Here is an 18,556-nt window from a genome sequence, read left to right as displayed (position 1 = left end):
ATAATAAAAATTATTAATAATTCTAACAATATTGATAATAAAATTAGTGACATTCTTAACTATGATATTATTAATGATAATAATAATAATTTGTATTATCTTTATAATAGTACATATAATAATAGTGACTTTGTTGATTGTAACATCATAATATTAAATCATAATTTTTCTACTAATTATATTAATAATGTTGTTAATAATAATAATAATATTATACAAATTAAATGTATCCACTTTCATATCTTTATATTATATGTAGTAGTAGTATTAATATTGATATTAATATTTTTATTGTTTTTAATAACAGTAATGATAATATTAATATAGCAATTATACTTTACCTTGTAAGTTTGATAAGCTAATATTATTAACTAGGTAATATTTATTAACTATCTCATATATCATAACACATATTGATTATTTAATTTTATATATTTTACATATAATATTAATCACGTATATAAATCATATATATTTATATATAAATTTACTTAATAACAGCATTATTATATTGCATATTATTTTATATATTTGATTCTAATGTTTCAGTTATATTTTATTATTTCCAATTTTTATATATACTTTTGTTGTATTATATTATATTATATTTATATATATATATATATATATATATATATATATATATATATATATATATATATATATATATATATATCTATGTACACATTTATTTACATACAATGGTTCATGAATAATCAGAAACAGTCGAAGGTCAATTGAATATATGAAACACTTCAAAATTTTTGAGACTCAATATTTACAGACTTTGCTTATCGTGTCGAAATCATAATAAGATTAAGTTTAAATTTGGTCAGAAATTCCCGGGTCATCACACACGGTCGACCCCACGGCTGACCGTGAGTCGACCGCAGAAACCTTCTGCCCGGATTTTGATCGAAACATGTTTGACCACTTCTGGGCATCTATAATTTATAAAACCTGTTCAAACATGCTTTGGATAGTTTCCTCCATTTTCAAAGGAGTTTTGGTCACTAGAATACTAATCTTGGTTAATCCACGCCTAATGACATCTTAATGACGATTAAGCCTAGATTAAGGATAACACATAAGTATATCTAGACATACTTAGAATAGTCACCAAGTCCCAACCAAGAGTTGCTCTTTCCTTGTACACGTGTTGTTTGCAAGTAAAACTTACTTAGTCTTAGTTTAATGTTATGTTATCACTATATGCTTACTTCTAAGATTACTTAATGATCTTTTGCTAGTCATTACATGAATATTACTTGACTACTTGTTATTAATACATGTGTATTATTTGACTAAGTGCTAAATAATAAGTAGTAAATTAATATATATATGTATCAAACTTGTCTTGCTATTTGTTAAAAGATGAAACTAGTATGACTACTTAAATATATGCATGTGTTACTTGGATAAACATTAAAATGTCATAATCTAGTAAACTTAAAAGACAATGAAACATTAACACACATAGGTTTGCTTAAGTCTAAAATTAAGTTTATGAGTTAGTTTAAACTTGATTAACTTGATGTCTTGCAACATGCTTAATTGTTACTACATGCTTAATTTGTCAAGACATCATTAACACTCTTAATTAATCACAAACAAGTTCAAATTCGAATACTAGCATGTTTTGTGATTAAAGTAGGTTTGTGTCATCATTGACATGAACAACCAATAGAGATTTAGCAAATGTGTTAATTACAAATAAAAGATTATGACAAAACTGAGATTACTTCAAATGATTATCATGTCTTGTATCCAAGAATGTTAGACTTTCCACTTTGGACATGATAAGTCACTATCAAAACAATCCATCCAAGGTAAATGGACATCTATATATAGTCTAATAAACCTCTAAAATGATGATGTCATCATTAAGCTTAATTTTCATAATGATGATGTCATAATTATATATTTAATTTAATTTAAAAAATGATACGAAATCTTTTATAAAATGAAATATTAATCGCTCTTAAATTGTAATTTTATTTTTCTAAAAAATTTAAAAGGCATTTATTATTATTAATTATTATTATTATTAAAAATATAAATATAAATACTCAACTTTGAGCGAACTTTATGTTTGTAAAATCAACGACAAGTTTCTTAGTCGGAATCCGTGATTCCACGGGGCAATAAACTAAATGACTTTAACATTTACATTCACTTAATACGTAAAATATATCGTTAAACTGTTTCGTTTAAATAAACTCGTGTTTCCACGGGTCATTTCACTAGTTTAATGCATATAGTACTTGTATAGGATGGTTATCTTTTGCAGGTGTTAAATGAAGTAAAGTGTCCAAAGAGTAATGTCCAAAACTGATTCAAACAGCTATAAAATGGATATATATTTTGGACTGAAGCACGTGTGGTCGACCCACGGTTGACCATATGTCAAGCGGCAGACAGTGTTGACCTTTTTATCTCTCCATATAAATAGCAAGACTTGGAGAACTTTGAAGACTTGGACCTCTTGCATGCTACAACTCAAAATCATCAGAGATTCACAAGAACATAATACTTCTACATATGTTTGTGATTAGCAAGAGAAGTTTTATGATCTCATAGATTATAAAAGGAGTTATTGTAACTTACTTTCAAATTCCTATCTTTGTGAGTTTATATAGTGTTGTATTAATCCTTAGAATTTGTCTTAGGATTGTCATCACTGAAAAAGGGAGAGTCTTTGTACTTTGTAATTAGAGGCATATGCTAGCTTAGCTATCATCTTCCTTAAAGGAAATTAGGGAGAAGTACAAGTTGAAGACAAGTTGATCTAAGTTGGAGGTAGTCATTCAAAAGGATAGAATGATTAGGTTTGTTGTCTAAGGAAAAATACAAGGCTTGTAAATCGAATCTCCACCGGATTTGGAGAAAAGTACTTAGTGAAGCGAAAAATCCCGATTAGTGAATCGGGGAGTGAATTAAGGTGGATTAGTGAACATTCACCCGAACCACTATAAATCTTTGTGTTTATGTTCTTTACTTTACTTTCCGCATCATTACAAACATAAACACACCACACATTAGTTTGAGTTAACTAACGTGATCAAGTATCGTTCATATCGTATTGATCATCGAAAAAGTTCTAAAAATGGTATTAAGTAACTATTCACACCCTCTAGTTACTTACACGGTCGTATCCTGAATGTTGTAGAAGAAGTTGACCAAAATTTTGCCACTCGTTTAGTTCATATGGAACTAATCAATTGAGCTATATATTGGGAGTGATGCGGGTGAGCTGAGCAATATAACCAGCAACACAACCAGCACAAGCTCAAATGATGTCACACTCGAATCTGGTCAAGCAATGGTCGTGTTGCCATCTCTTTCGTATCATCTAAGTGTTTTTGGAGCTGGTTCAACAAGCTCAGGGGTTACCCTACTTTAGTCCTTAAACTAAGAAGTTAAGTTTTCATGAATAAAGTTTTCATAGTTGAAGGCAAGCCAGCAACAAAGAAGAACCAGCTAGCCGGATCAGCAAATGAGCTCTAGTTTAGCCAGTAAAGCTTTAATTCACTCAGCCGGGTAACCAGCAACTGAACTAGCAAAGTTAATACTTAGGCGAACCAGCTAGTTCAACCAGCTGAAGGATTTTAGTTCAACCAGCACGCGACGTTTTCTTTTGAGGGGCCAACTTGCTGATACAATTCAAAGTTTACTTACGCTTTTCAATAAACCGGTCAGGTCATGTGCTTAACACATGCATGGCTGTTCTAGAAGAATGTTAGCTGTTCAAGGAAGATTTCCATCTATCATTGGATGCTTTTTATCATGGGAGGAGCACTACCAAATGGCAGGCTTTTGCAGATTGTGTCCTTTATTCTTATTGGCTAATTTGTAATTGTTTGTCCTTTTTGTCTCCATTTCCTTTTTATGTTTTTGTCTTATCTAAAAAATAGCTGTTAAGCTTCTCCTATAAATAAAGAGCTCTTGTAATTGTAAAACTTAATTGATGATTGAATGAAAAGTTTGATAGAGCTTATCTATTTACAAATCTCTGTGTCTTCACGAATCTTTGATTCTGGTGGCTAAGAGTGGTTTCTTTATCAGTGTTTGTGGTATTACTTTATCAAACATTGTGGTGAAATTCAAATCTTCATATCTGATATTATAGTTGTGGTGAAATCTTTATCAGCTGTAGTTGAAGATTTGGAGTGTTTCTAGATCTCTAATTGTGGTGCTATCTTTATCAATTTGGGGTTTAGATTCTTCTATCCTTTGTGTTCTTATTTCAGAGTTTTATACTCTGTTTTGGGACTGTTACTATTACAAATTGGGGGTTTCGTGTTCAGATCTGTTGGGTGAAGAAAGCTTGTTCTAAATTGCGTTTTTTAAAGTCATAATTACGCATCAAAGTGGTATCAGAGCTTAGGTTGTTCAATCGAAGCTTTCTAATCATTTTTATTGTTGTTTCAGTTCATACTCTGTTTTTGAGCTGAAAAGCTTATTTTCGGTTCTGATTTGAAATGGCTGAGATTCCTAGAAACATGACTCTTGAAGAAGCTCATAATCTCAGAAGAGATAGAGCTATTGAAGCTCTACAATATCAGATGGAAAGAATGGTTAATTTGTTGGAAGATGGTGTGCCAAGAAGAAATAGAACCAGATCTGAAAATGGAGATACAACCATTGTGTCTTCTAGTACTGAATCTGAAGGTGGTAGTCATGGATCTACTGATGGATCTCATACTTCTTCACAAAGAAGAAGGCGTAAGAAAAGAGCTGATGATTTGAAAGATATCAAGATAGATCCACCTGATTTTGAAAGGTCCTCTAATCCTGAAGATTACTTTGAATGGGTTCAGGCTATGGATAGAATTATGGAGGGTAAAGGCTATGATGATAAAAAGGCCTTTAAGTTGCTGTAATCAGATTGAAGAAGTATGCTTCCATGTGGTATGACAATCTGAAAAAGGAAAGGCAATATGAAGGAAAGAAGACCATCAAGACCTTGTCCAAATTAAAAGAGTGTATGCAGAAGAGATTTGTTCCTCAAGCTTACAAACAAGATCTGTATATATACAGATGAATACACTCAAGCAAGGCAGCATGAATGTTGTTGATTACATTAGAGAGTCCGAGCAGCTCAAAATTCGTACTAATGTCAAGGAAGCTGAAGAACACACTATATCAAGATTTGTTGGAGGCTTAAATGCTTCTATTGCTGATCAAGTTGAAATGCAGCCTCTATTGACTTTTGAGAGTGCTTGCAAGCTAGCTATTCAAGTGGAGAAACAAGCAAAGAAGAAAAGTAATTTTAAATCTTATTCCAAACCAGCAATGCTGCCTATGAAGGGTCAATCGTCAATGCTGCCTATCTAGTTTATTGTGATGCAGAAATACAACTACATAAAAATTAAATATAGGTATATATTTTCAATATATTTTTTGTTGGTTGTTTTGTAATAATTTGTGGACTTAGATGATAGATACAAATCAAAGAAAACAAATAGATTTTGCTGCTTTTAAAAGGAATACATCTTTTGTGTAAACTGACATACATATAAAATGAGCTTACTTGATTAACCTAAAATGATCAAATTGATTGATACAAACCAGACTTATATCTATAATATATTTTTATAATTTATTATTATTTTTTTCTAATCACAGATTATTATTATTATTAGACAAATTTAAATTTATAATTAATAATTATTATATTTATATTAAGAATATATAAGTACTCGTAGTATCTACCATCATATCTGTGATGGGGATGACTTTTTTAATTTAGGGTTTAACAAAACCCTGACAAACCCTAATTCATCAGTTTTTATTCAAATTTGAAAACTAAACACAAATTAAAAGTAATTGTAAACCTACCGGAACTTGAGATTCTCGTAAGGTTTGATTTCTTTTTAGAAAACATGCGTATCTTGAATCAGGGTTTGTAGAGGAAGAAGGGTACAGTAAAGATGAACGAACTTGGCAGCTGTGAAGCGTACAGTTATTTAGATAAGGTTAAATCAGGGTTTGATATTCCCATTTTATTATTATGTGCATCTTACCCCCTCAAATTTTACTATCATACATTTTAACCCTTCAAATTTATATGTCATTTCAATCTCATTATTTAGTACTCCATATTAAACAAAAGTCGGGACCGGCTGCGGGTTGCGATGGCTGCGTTTCGTTTATACGAAACATAAGGAATGTTTTATAATTCAATAGCATTATGGACAAAGTGGTTATAGGTGGGTACATAGCGGTTTTACTGTTTTATAAAACATATCTGATAGAAATTTGATAAAAGATAAAATATGTAGCGTTAACTAATTGCAAACAACATAGCTACAATTATTACATGCAGTTTGTAGTTCGGCTTGTTACTCCTTTTTCTTCTTCGCCTGTTGTTCTTCGGATTCAGGGAAAAGTTCTCTTTTGTTGGGTGGATTAGTTTGCATTTTTTGAAAAGAAGGTAAACATTGTTGATCATATATATAGGCATATATATGTATATTTTAAGTGCAAAAGGCAATTCAAATACAAGTGCAAATAGAACAGCGAAGATAAATAAGCAACTGCGCATCGCGCCAAGACATTGCGGTTATGCGCATAATTTGAGATTGCGAAGATGTCCCGCATAAACATTGTGGATTTGTTAACTCTGCGCAAACATTGACTCCGCAGATATAAATAGGGAGCTTGGCCTCTCATTTTAGGTTGTTGATTCTGTGCTATTGCTCTGGTTCCTTTGTGACTTACTTGTGAACACGCCCAAGTACCAATCAGAGTCGAGCCAAGGTAATGCGATCAAGACCAGGACATGGTCATTGATCACTTGAATCTAAGTGAAAGACGATCATAAGGTCCCAAAAACATTATCAACACCACCATCCACCCCTCATTGCACTCAATTCCTAAATTAGATCTAAACATCTAATTTATGATTGATCAACTGTTGTGGCAGATTCGTCCGAGAATGTTGCTTTGAAGTTGTAACTGTGTAATTGTGTTTTTACAATGTAAAATGTTTAGTATAATTGTAAGTATGTATAATTGTAAGTGTGTAAAAGTTCTCTTAGCGTAAGCTACAACCATTAACCACATTATGCAATCAGAGTTAACAAAAACATACATCTGATATACACTCAGGCAAAACACGACGACTGATTTTATTTAGGCAAGTAACATTACTTTAACAGACACATAAATCAGTACAATGGAACAGGCTACATATATACTTTACCCCTTTTTTTTGGCAAAAAACGATAACATTAATAACCGATACGGAGATCAATTCGTACAACCGATACAATAGAGTCCTAAACGAGCTCAAACAACTACACATCAATCCTAATCAAACGGCTCACCAACTGGGTGAGAAAAAACGCGTCTAAACAATCGCGTCTAAACAATGCAATTTAGGCAAAACCAAACTTGTAACGATCCTAAAACCAATATCCACAAAACGACTTTTTTTATACCCGTTTCGACACTTTTTGACCCTTAAGTTTTTGGGACCACAAAACACGACCGAATGAACCGAAAACATGCAGATTTCCTCTTTAATACCAACATAACATTTTTAACAACTCGAACGACCCAAAATTGAGACTTAATCGGTTAACATAATTTCCTTGTTTAAGATTTCTTAAAACCGAGTTAGCTTGATGACATTAATAGAAGATCATGGGGTCCCAAAAGCTTACGGGTCAAAGAGTGTCAAAACGGGTATAAAAGATAAATTTTTATCTCTCTCTCTCTCTCTCTCTCTCACACACACACACACACACACACACACAGAGGGGCAGGATCAATGGGGAAGTAACCAATCGGGGGGAAGCGGGGAGAAGCAAAAAAAAAAAATTCCCGTTTTTGTTGGAATTTTTTTTCAGGCATCAAGATCACACGAAAATATGAACATTTAAAAAAGACACTTTGTGATGAATGTTATTATTTAGGCGGAAAAACGATCGACAAAAATAACATTCAACATAATGTTGATCGTGAAGAATGTTAACGTTTTTTTTTCATGTTTTGTGAAGTAAATTTAGCCCGATTTAGAGTTTAGGGTTTAGGGTTTGGTGTTTTGGGTTTAGTCCCTAAACCCAGAACCCCAAACCCTAAACCCTAAATCATAAACCCTAAACTCTAAACTGTTCGTGTTAAAAACTCAATCTAAATCCTAAATCTAAACCCTAAACCCTAAATTTCTAAACCCTAATATCTAAACCCTATAAGCCCTAATATCTAAACCCTAATATCTAAAACCTCAACATACGCTTGAAAAACACGATAATTGTTATATATTACTTCTTCGAGCGTTTTTTCGCCAAAATAAAAACATTTATCACAAAGTGTCTTTATTAAATGTTCATATTTTCATCCAATCTATAATATTCGTGAACAAAGTTTTTTTAAAAAATGAAAAAAAAATTGCTTCCCCCCGATTGGTTACTTCCCCCTTGATCCTACCATTGTATATATATATATATATATATATATATATATATATATATATATATATATATATATATATATATGTTATAATTCAGTAGGCTTATAACTACCTTTAGTGGGTTTGTTCTTGAATATAGGCTACTCATAAACTTAAAATAAGAGAGAGAAAGAATGGTGATATATGAAATATATTATATGTGTGCACATTTTGATTACATCCGATGGGGGGTATTTATAATACATAATATACTGTACATTTTTTGACTTATTGAATTAGTTGTCATCCACTCACTTTATCACAACACTCCCCCTTGGATGACAAAATTGTTTTAAAGAGCAACTTAGTACTGCCTCGTTAAAAACCTTGCTAAAGAAAACCCAGTGGGAAAAAACTTTAGCTAAGGGAAAAAGAGTGCAGAATGGAGTTGACTCCCCCTCAAGTAGACATCGCTGAGTCGTTACATCTTTTGAACATGCCTCATGCTAATATTGTAAACATGTGTTCTGAAAATAGCAGTTGGAAGTGCTTTGGTGAAAAGATCGTCAGAGTTTTTGCTGGATTGAACATATCTCATTTCAATTTAGTTGTCCTTAATGAGATCTTGAGTGTATGAGAATAATCTAGGATGTATGTGTTTTGTTCGGTCACTTTTGATATACCCTTCTTTCATCTGTGTTATGCAAGCTGCATTATCTTCATAGATAGTTGTTGAACTTTTATCGCGTTCTAGTCCACAAGAATCAGTAATGAGTTGTGTCATTGACCTCAACCAAAAACATTCCGGAGTGGCTTCATGTAATGCAATCGCTTCGGCATGATTTGATGATGTTGCAACAAGTGTTTGTTTTTTAGAACGCCATGATATTGAGTGCCTCCATTTAGGAATTCATATCCAATTTGAGATTTAGCTTTATGTGGATCAGATAAATAATCTGCATCTATATAACCAAACAAATCTTGTTTCGAGTTGTTAGAATAAAATAATTATAAATCAGTAGTTCCCCGAAGGTATTAAAATATGTGTTTGATCTCATTCCAATGTCTTTTTGGTAGGGGTTGAGCTGAACCTTGTCAACAAATTAACTGCAAAAGATATGTCAGGTCTTGTACAATTTGTAAAATACATAATAACCCCAATTGCACTAAGATATGGAACTTCTGAACCAAGAAGATCTTCGTGATCTTCTAGAGGATGAAATGGATCAGTATCAATATTGAGATCTAACAACCATAGGAATACTTAATGGTTTTTATCTTGTCCATATTAAAATGTTTTAAAAATCTTTTCGGTATAAGTTGTTTGATGTATAAGTAAGTCATTAGTCATATGCTCAATATGTAAATCAACGTATTACTTGATTTTTTTTTTATTTCAAAATCTTTCTCTAGAAGTTGAATGACTTCATAGATTTCTTTATTTAAGATAATTGATATAAACAACTATGTTCACATATCCGAACATTGTTTTTTATAAAACACACATGCAAATAAGTTTATATGTATACCCTTTTCTTATCAAGTAGTCATTTAATCGGTTATACCACATACGTCCCGATTGTATAAACCCATTTAGAAATCTTTGTGATTTAATGGAATATATTCCCTTGGGTTTTGCATTAGATGCTTATGATACCTTAACCCTTCAGGTATATTCATATATATCACTATTAAGTGATCCATACAGATAAGTAGTAACAACATTCATGAGATGCATTTAAATAACTACCAGGTTGATTAAGTATCTAATAAGTAATTGTATCCATTACAGGAGGATAAGTTTTCCTCCTAATTCATTTCTGGTCTTTGTGGGAAATCTTGAGTTACAAGTCTAGTTTTGCCTTGTAACTTCATTTGCACATTTTTTCGGATAAAAATTCATTTGTATCCCATACGTTTCACATCTTTAAAAGTGATAACGATTGATCCGAAAACTTTCTTTTATCGAGCGATTCTAATTCAGCTCGTATTGCTCCTTTCCATTGAGCTCAATCATGTCTATTTTGATATTCAATGACAGATTTTGGTTCCAGCTCATCATCTTTATTTATGATGTCATTATATGAAAAATTCTCATCAATATTTGTCATTCCATTTCGGTTCCATAATATTGCATAATTTATCGCAATATATGTATTTACATTTATCAATATCCTCTGCAGAAGGAGTATTAATATTTGGTTCTTCTTGAACACTTTATTTTACCTCATTATCAGCTGATTTTCTTTTTCGAGGATTTTTATCTTTGGAACCAATTGATCTTCCACGTTTCAGATGTGGCAAAGACTCATGAGTGACATTATTGCCAGATTTTGAAATTTCAATTCTAGCTGAAGCATTTATTATATATGATTTAGTCACTCCTTTTTGTATCTTTAAATGCATCACGTAATCGATTTGCAATTTCTTGCATATGCATTATTTTTGAACTTTCTTTTTGCATTCTTTTGTGCGAGGATCAACATACATTAATTGATGTTCACACCATGAAACATCATTTTATTTATATTTCATTTCTCCCCCTAATCTAGGGAATAATATTTCATTAAAATGACAATCAGCAAAATGTGCTGTAATAACATCACCCATCATGGGTTCTTATGATTGAAGATGTTTCATATCCAACATACATTCCCATCCTCCTTTGAGGACCCATTTTAATGCGTTGTGGTGGTACAACTAGAACATACACTGTACAACCAAATGTTCTAAGGTGGGAAATATTTGGCTCTCGACCAAAATTAAGTTGGTAATGGAGAATATTTATGACTTGCACTTCGTTTAGTGCAAATTAATGTCGCATCATGTAAATTTACATGTCCCCATATAAATATTGAGAGTTTTGTACTCATTTCCAATTGTCTAGTTATTAGCTGCAAGCGTTTATCTATTGATTCAGCTAAATCAATTTGTGTATGCACATGAGCAACTGGATATTCAACAACAATCCCTGTAGACATATAATAATCATTAAATGCTTGAGATGTTAACTCACCAGCATTATCAAGTCTCACCCTTTTAATGGTGTAATTAGAATAATGTGTTCTCAATTTAATAATTTGTGCAAGAAATTTTGCAAATGCCATATTATGGCTTGATAACACACAAACATGAGACCATCCGCTAGATGCGTCTATTAGAATCATGAAATATCAAAATGGTCCACATGATGGATGAATTGGTCCATATATATAACCTTGAATTCTTTCAAGAAACATTGGTGATTCATTCTCAATATTCTTTTCATTAATCACCATATGTGCTTTTCATTAATCACCATATGTGTTTTTCATTAATCACCATATGTGTTTTTCATTAATCACCATATGTGCTTTTTCATTAATCACCATATGCGCTCTTAATCATATGCGCCTTTTTTATCATATGCACTTTTTATCATATGCACTTTTTATCATATGCGCTTTTAATCATATATCCTTTTCATCATATGCGTTTTTAATCATATGCGATGTGCTTTTTATTATATTAGCTTTTCAGTGCTACATAGATATTTCTCATTTTCGATTATCATTGACTGATAATCATATCCATTATGATATATATCAGAGAAACTTAACAAATTTCTCTTTGATTTGGGAGAAAACAAGACATTGTTTATCAGAAAATTCGTACCATTTGGTAATATAAATTTTATCTTTCCATTTCCTTTTGCAGGACCTAATATAGTATTTATAATTCTTTCAGATGATTTCAAATCAATGAAATATTTCTTAGATTTGAGCATAGTGTGTGTGTTACCACTATCTGCAATACATAGGTCTTTACCATTTAATTGATGTTGTATTTCAGCAGGATTCATACTAAAACTTCAAATAAGATAAGCAAATAATGAGTTATATTTCAGCAAGATAATCAAATTATATTACCTGCAAACAAGTTATAATCTGAAGTACATAAAAGATAACACTTAATAAAACATATGCGTTATGGTCTAAAATCATTTATTTATGAGTGATATATAACAAGCTAGGCATCTTAGAAAATTCTAACCATTCAAGTCTCAAGGTAGCTCGGGGTTTATTTAATCAAGATTTTTTTCAACAAATTCACTCTCGTTTTCTTTTCTTTTGGGACTTATTTGTAGAGCTAAACAAGATGTTCATGTATTCAAGAAATACTAGACTGATGATCCATGTTACCAGATCATTAATAAGAATCTCCGGGATTCTTATAAGAGCGTCTACTAACATCTTCAATTTTATTCTTTCATGGATCACCGTTATTTCTTGATAATTAATATCGTATCTATCTTTGAGTATTTTCCATAATACACTTGGATCTGCGATCATATAATATGTAGATTCTAAGGACTCATCAATATGTTTGCTAAGAAAAATACTTGCCATTGCTTTCTCTTGTTCGGAACAATTGTTATTTTCATTCAGGGTTTCTAAAATACCGATTGACTCGAGATGTTTTTCTACATTCATAACCCATGTTAAGTAGTTGTTCCCACTTGATTCTAAAGGAGCAAATTTAAGCCTTTTCAAATTCGACATTTTCTATTATCAAAAAGATGAATAACATAAATCATAATCATAATCAACTTCTATTCATAGACAAATAATAAAATGAAATTAGAATCATTTTAAATTCATAAGTAGCAAACAACAGAATAATGGTATGATTACAAATAATAAAACCACAAGGGCAGGATAGAATATAGGTTCACCCGGTGGTATATTAGCAACAATGATGATAGTTAATATGACCAATACAATAGGAAAAATCATCCTTGTGTGAATCATCTTTACAAAAACTTTTTGAGAGTAGTAATCTGAAAAAAATGAAGATTGATTTGTGAAAAAATGAAAACGGAGATGTTTATTTTATATCTGAAAAATATAGTTGTTGTACGTCGTCAGTTGACGTTAACAACCCTTATGTATATATGAGCGTTGTAACGTCGTTAGTTGACGTTAACGAATAAAGTCACTATATCAAAACGCGTATGAGTAATATAAAGGACAAGATTTTTTTTCTTTCTTTTATATCAAACGTAAGGAAAAAAAAAACAAAAGACAAAATCTTTCAAAAAAATACGGAGTATATATATGAGATCAATTTATCAACTTGTTGATTTTGAAAATCTTATGTATTTAAAAAGACGTATTTATCAAATACTTTAGGGGTATGTTATGTAACTTATAATTAATAATTTCTATCATGTCACTTTCATGTGAATAGTAAATTAATTAATTTCGTTTCATTTACTATTCATATGAATAGTAAATGAATTAATTTCGATTTACTATTTTGTTACTTGAGTAATATATATACATCATATATATATATATTATTTGACGTCTCGGTGTATATGTGACACGGAAGGCTCAAATGAAAATAAACATTAGTATGCATGAAATAAATAATGATTAATTGCATAAGTAATTATAAATGTTAGATAACATAAATATAAATGTTAGTGAAGTTAATAAGAGTTAGATTACAAAAATATAATTCAGGCGGTATAACCGACAATGTATAACATAAATATAAATGTTAGTGAAGTTAATAATAGTTAAATTACAGAAATATAGTTCAGGCGGTATAACCGACCATAAATATAAATGTTAGTGAACATAACTGTAAATGTTAGATAACATAAATGTAAATGTTAGTATACATAAATAAATGTTAGATAACATAAAATGTAAATTAGGCGACAGTGTCGACCATATATCATTTAGGTGGTATAACCGACCATATTAGTTAGGTGGCAGAGCCAACCATATTTAGTATAAATGTTGAGATAATCGTGCTGATAACGTGTTATAATTCAGTAGGCTTATAACTACCTTTAGTGAGTTTGTTCTTGAATATAGGCTACTCATAAACTTAAAATAAGAGAGAGAAAGAATGGTGATATATGAAATATATTATATGTGTGCATATTTTGATTACATCCGATGGGGGTTATTTATAATACATAATATACTGTACATTTTTTGACTTATTGAATTAGTTGTCATCCACTCACTTTATCACAACAATATATATATATATATATATATATATATATATATATATATATATATATATATATATATATATATATATATATATATAACTATCAGTATCAGCAACTCTTTTTTTAGGTGGCATTGCAAACCTCTTTTACCCAACCAGACAAAAACAGCAAAAACAACAGACATACAACAAAAGATAGCTTCGTACAGCTAAATAACAGCATAATATCGATTGTTAGGCAGATAGTTAAAAAAAAATGAATCAAAGAAGCACACAAACTTACAGATGGTAATTAACATAAAAAAAAAAACAAAACAAAAAACAACATATAGATAAAAGCAAACACGAATTTGAAGAACAAAAATAAAACCCAGAAGAGAAATTATTAACCTGATTGAAGTTGCAGAGCCGAACATTGTATTAATTTAAATATACGAAAGGAGATGCTGCGAAACTAAAAACGACACAATTACGGGTAACTAATAGTGTGTAAGAGAAATTTAAATATTAAATATATACTACGAGGACAATTTAACCACTTCAATTAAATTAAAATGAAAATTAATATTTACATTTATATTTATATGTAGTCAAACTGACCAAGTTTCCAAGTTCTCCAACCTTGGGACTTGATGATTGTAACTGATACTATGATATGATGTATTAAAGATTGAGAATTTGATAGAGTTAGTTTTCCTATCGAAAGAAAACTTTTGTAGAGCTTATCGACCTCTCGAAAGTTGATTAACTTATCTTTTCAATTCATTAGTTCTTTTATCAGTTTTTTTTTTGCATTCTAGTATCAGTTGGTTCATATCACATATTAAATTATATTGACTTCTAATTTTGGTGAGCTAATGTACACGGACATGAACAACGTGACAAAACAGAATATGCATTGAGTTGTAACCCAATTTGTTTCATATACATAACTATTACAAAAATAAACATTGAAGCAAATGAATAAGTATATATGAGAGACACAACTTAAACAAAATTTAAAAACTACTTCAAAATGCAAAAAGAAGCCTATCGTAACTCAATCAAGCGATGCATGATCAAAAACACCCTGCTTGGCTCAAGAAGAATATAAATTAACTGTCCAAATTCATCAACTCTTCAACTGATATGTTACTTTTTTTTTTTTTTTTTTTTTTCCTTTTATAACTAACAAATTAATCTTTACATATTCAATACAGTGTTCTGAAACAAAAGTTCATCCTTGTTCATATGAGCAGCAAGAATCGATAAGCAATCATATACCATACCCGATTTCGGGATCAATTTATCTTCCACAAGAAAAGGTTCAATCTTTTTATCAATTTCAATCCAAGCACAACCAGGATTCTTTCTCAGTCCAAGTTCTTTCATTTTCATCCTAACTTTTCTTGCCTCATCCCATTTCTTGATCGATGCATACATATTAGCCAACACAATATACGTTGACGGGTCAACATGATCCTTATCAATAAGCAAACCCGCAATTTCCTGACCTAATTCCAAATCCCCATGTAAATGGCACGCAGAAAACAACGTGCTCAAAAGCTCAACATCCTCTTTAATAACCAAATTTCTTTGCAAAATAGCATACGCATCACGTAATCGTCCCGCACGACCAAGTAAATCCACTAAACACGAGTAATCTGCAATTTTTGGCTTGATCCCATACTCATTAACCATCTGATTGAAATAATAACACCCCTCGTTAACTAATCCCGCATGGCTACATGTCGAAATGACAGCTAGAAACACAACTCTATCTAATTGAAGGTTCAATTTCTTCATATCTTCAAACATTTTTAGTGCTTTTAACGCTTGCCCATGTGCCCCATAAGCTGTTATCATAGTAGTCCAAGAAATTAGATCTCGTTTAGGTAATCGATTAAACACTCGTTGAGCTTCATCTACTTCACCACATTTAGTGTACATATCCAAAAGAGCACCTATAACTATTTCATTCGATTCAAATTTACCATCAATGATCGATTTATGAATCTCCTTACCACGTTCTAATGCTCCTAGTTGTGAACACGCTGACAAAACGCTTGTAAACGTGATGTCATCCGATTTCACACATGATGCATCCATGTCATTATATACACCAAGAGCTTCAAGATACAAGCCAATTGCTACATACCCAGAAATCATTAAGTTCCATTCTACAACATTTGTCTTAACCATTTTTGTCTTGAAGATGTATTCAGCTGATGAAATGTTTCCACATTTTAAGTACACGTCTACAAGATTAGTGTAAATAAAGGTATCAGCTTTTATGTTGTTTCTTATTATGTAACCATGGATAAACTGACCGTGTTTCAAGTTAGCTGATTTAGAACACGCCTTAAGTGAACTACTTAAGCTTGTTGAATTCGGTTTTGTTCGTGTTAAATTCATCCTTGATAAAAGTTGAATGCAAGATTTGCTATCACCTCTTAAACTATACCCTGCAATCATTGAGTTCCAAGAAACCATACTCTTAAACGGGATTTGCTCGAAAATTTGTACAGCCAAGTCTAAACAACCACATTTACCATACATATCAACCAACGCAGCTAATACAAAACCATCCGATACAAAACCATGTCTAACAGCTTCATCATGAATCTCTTTCCCTTTTTCAAGATTCCCAATTTTAGCACAAGCCGATATAGCAGTCGTGAACGACACAGAATCATGTTCAAATCCATGATCCTTCATCTTCTGAAACAAATCCAATGTTTTCGCATACTGCCCATCTTGAGAATAACAAGAAATAACAGTATTCCAACAAGCTACATCTCTCTCAGGCATTTCATCAAACACTTTGAGTGCAAACCTAAACATCCCACATTTAGCATACATCCCAAGTAAAGAACTCATAACAACGACATCCGATTCTAACCCGTTTTTTACCAATTGGGTATGGATCATTTTACCAAAGTTACCAAACCCTAATCTACTACAAGCGCTCAAAACACTAGGGTATGTATAACTATCAGGTTTCAATAAAGTGAAATGCATAAGCTTATTGAAGATTTCAAGAGCTTCATTAAACATGGAATTTTTAGTGTAGTTTGAAATTAAACTGTTCCATAAGGTAATGTCTGATGGGGTTTGAATTGATTGAAAAACTATGCGCGCAGATTGAAATAATTGGCAAGAGAATAAGAGGTTGATGAGGTTTTTGCAAATTGCAATGTTGTTTTGTAGGCCAGAAGTGATGACTTTTTGGTGAATGAGTTTGGCATGTTTGACTGATTTAATGGTTCTTATGAGATGTATTAGCTTTGATGTATCCATACTGTGGACTTGAGCGCAGGCTCATTGATTGACAAAAAATGGTGACAAGTTTGCTGCTTTCATCTCATCAATTAGCACCATATTTACCTGTATTAATGACAAAATGTAGTCAAGACATTAACCGAGTGCTTAATTATAAGTGATCAATCAATCATCTTCACAAAACAAAAATTGAAATATAAGAAATGTAGTCAAAACTTTAACCGAGTGATTAATTATAAGTTGTCTACTGGATCCTTACTATTTTAACCTTAAGAGTTAATTAAACAAAATTATCTTACAGAATCTAACATACAGTTGATGCAAGATCATATATAATAGTCCATCGTCCATGTATTTTCAACCCAAACATACTGTTTTTTCAATAAACATCTATCGTTGATTTGTACCAACATCATTAGTCGAGAAAAAAAACAAGATTTAATTATTGGGGTTGGCTTTAGTTGTAAATTGCTCAAAGTTTCTATGAGTCATTTTATCGAACACTTGGTGCTCACAAATAAAATTATACACATTTAAAAAATATGAAGGATGTTCGCAGCATAATAACTCAAACAAATGTAGTCTACTCTTAAACTTTGTAAACGTTAATTGGTTTATAATATACACAATTCTTCTACTAGATGTAGCAAATTATATTCGAAATACAAGAACTTAACATACCAAATAAAATGAATGAAATCGAAGTCAGAAACATATGTCGTCAATAGTTCCTTTTGACAAATGTAGACCAGCTTGTTTACTGTACAGAAAAACAAGAATAGGGGAGCTGCGAAGAGCAAAAGTAAGGCCTCTTTTGTTGTTAACAAGACCTATCTGACTGATTCGGTTCTATCTATGGTCATTAATGCATTGATTTTAATAACG

At 31.3% G+C, this 18,556-nt stretch overlaps 1 protein-coding gene across 1 annotated transcript; it reads right to left on the bottom strand.

Annotated features, from left to right (window-relative positions):
* Window positions 1-15,549: 15,549 nt before the first annotated feature.
* LOC139897274 (pentatricopeptide repeat-containing protein At5g27110) lies at window positions 15,550-17,752 on the bottom strand. Its single transcript, XM_071879969.1, has one exon. The coding sequence runs from the start codon at window positions 17,687-17,689 to the stop codon at window positions 15,593-15,595; it is 2,097 nt and encodes a 698-aa protein (XP_071736070.1). The 5' UTR covers window positions 17,690-17,752; the 3' UTR covers window positions 15,550-15,592.
* Between the last annotated feature and the right edge of the window lie 804 nt (window positions 17,753-18,556).

The sequence above is a fragment of the Rutidosis leptorrhynchoides genome, chromosome 3 (assembly GCF_046630445.1).
Source record: "Rutidosis leptorrhynchoides isolate AG116_Rl617_1_P2 chromosome 3, CSIRO_AGI_Rlap_v1, whole genome shotgun sequence".
NCBI lineage: Eukaryota > Viridiplantae > Streptophyta > Magnoliopsida > Asterales > Asteraceae > Rutidosis > Rutidosis leptorrhynchoides.
The sequence above is the reverse complement of the archived record's forward strand: the minus strand, read 5'-3'. Positions and strand labels throughout refer to the sequence as shown.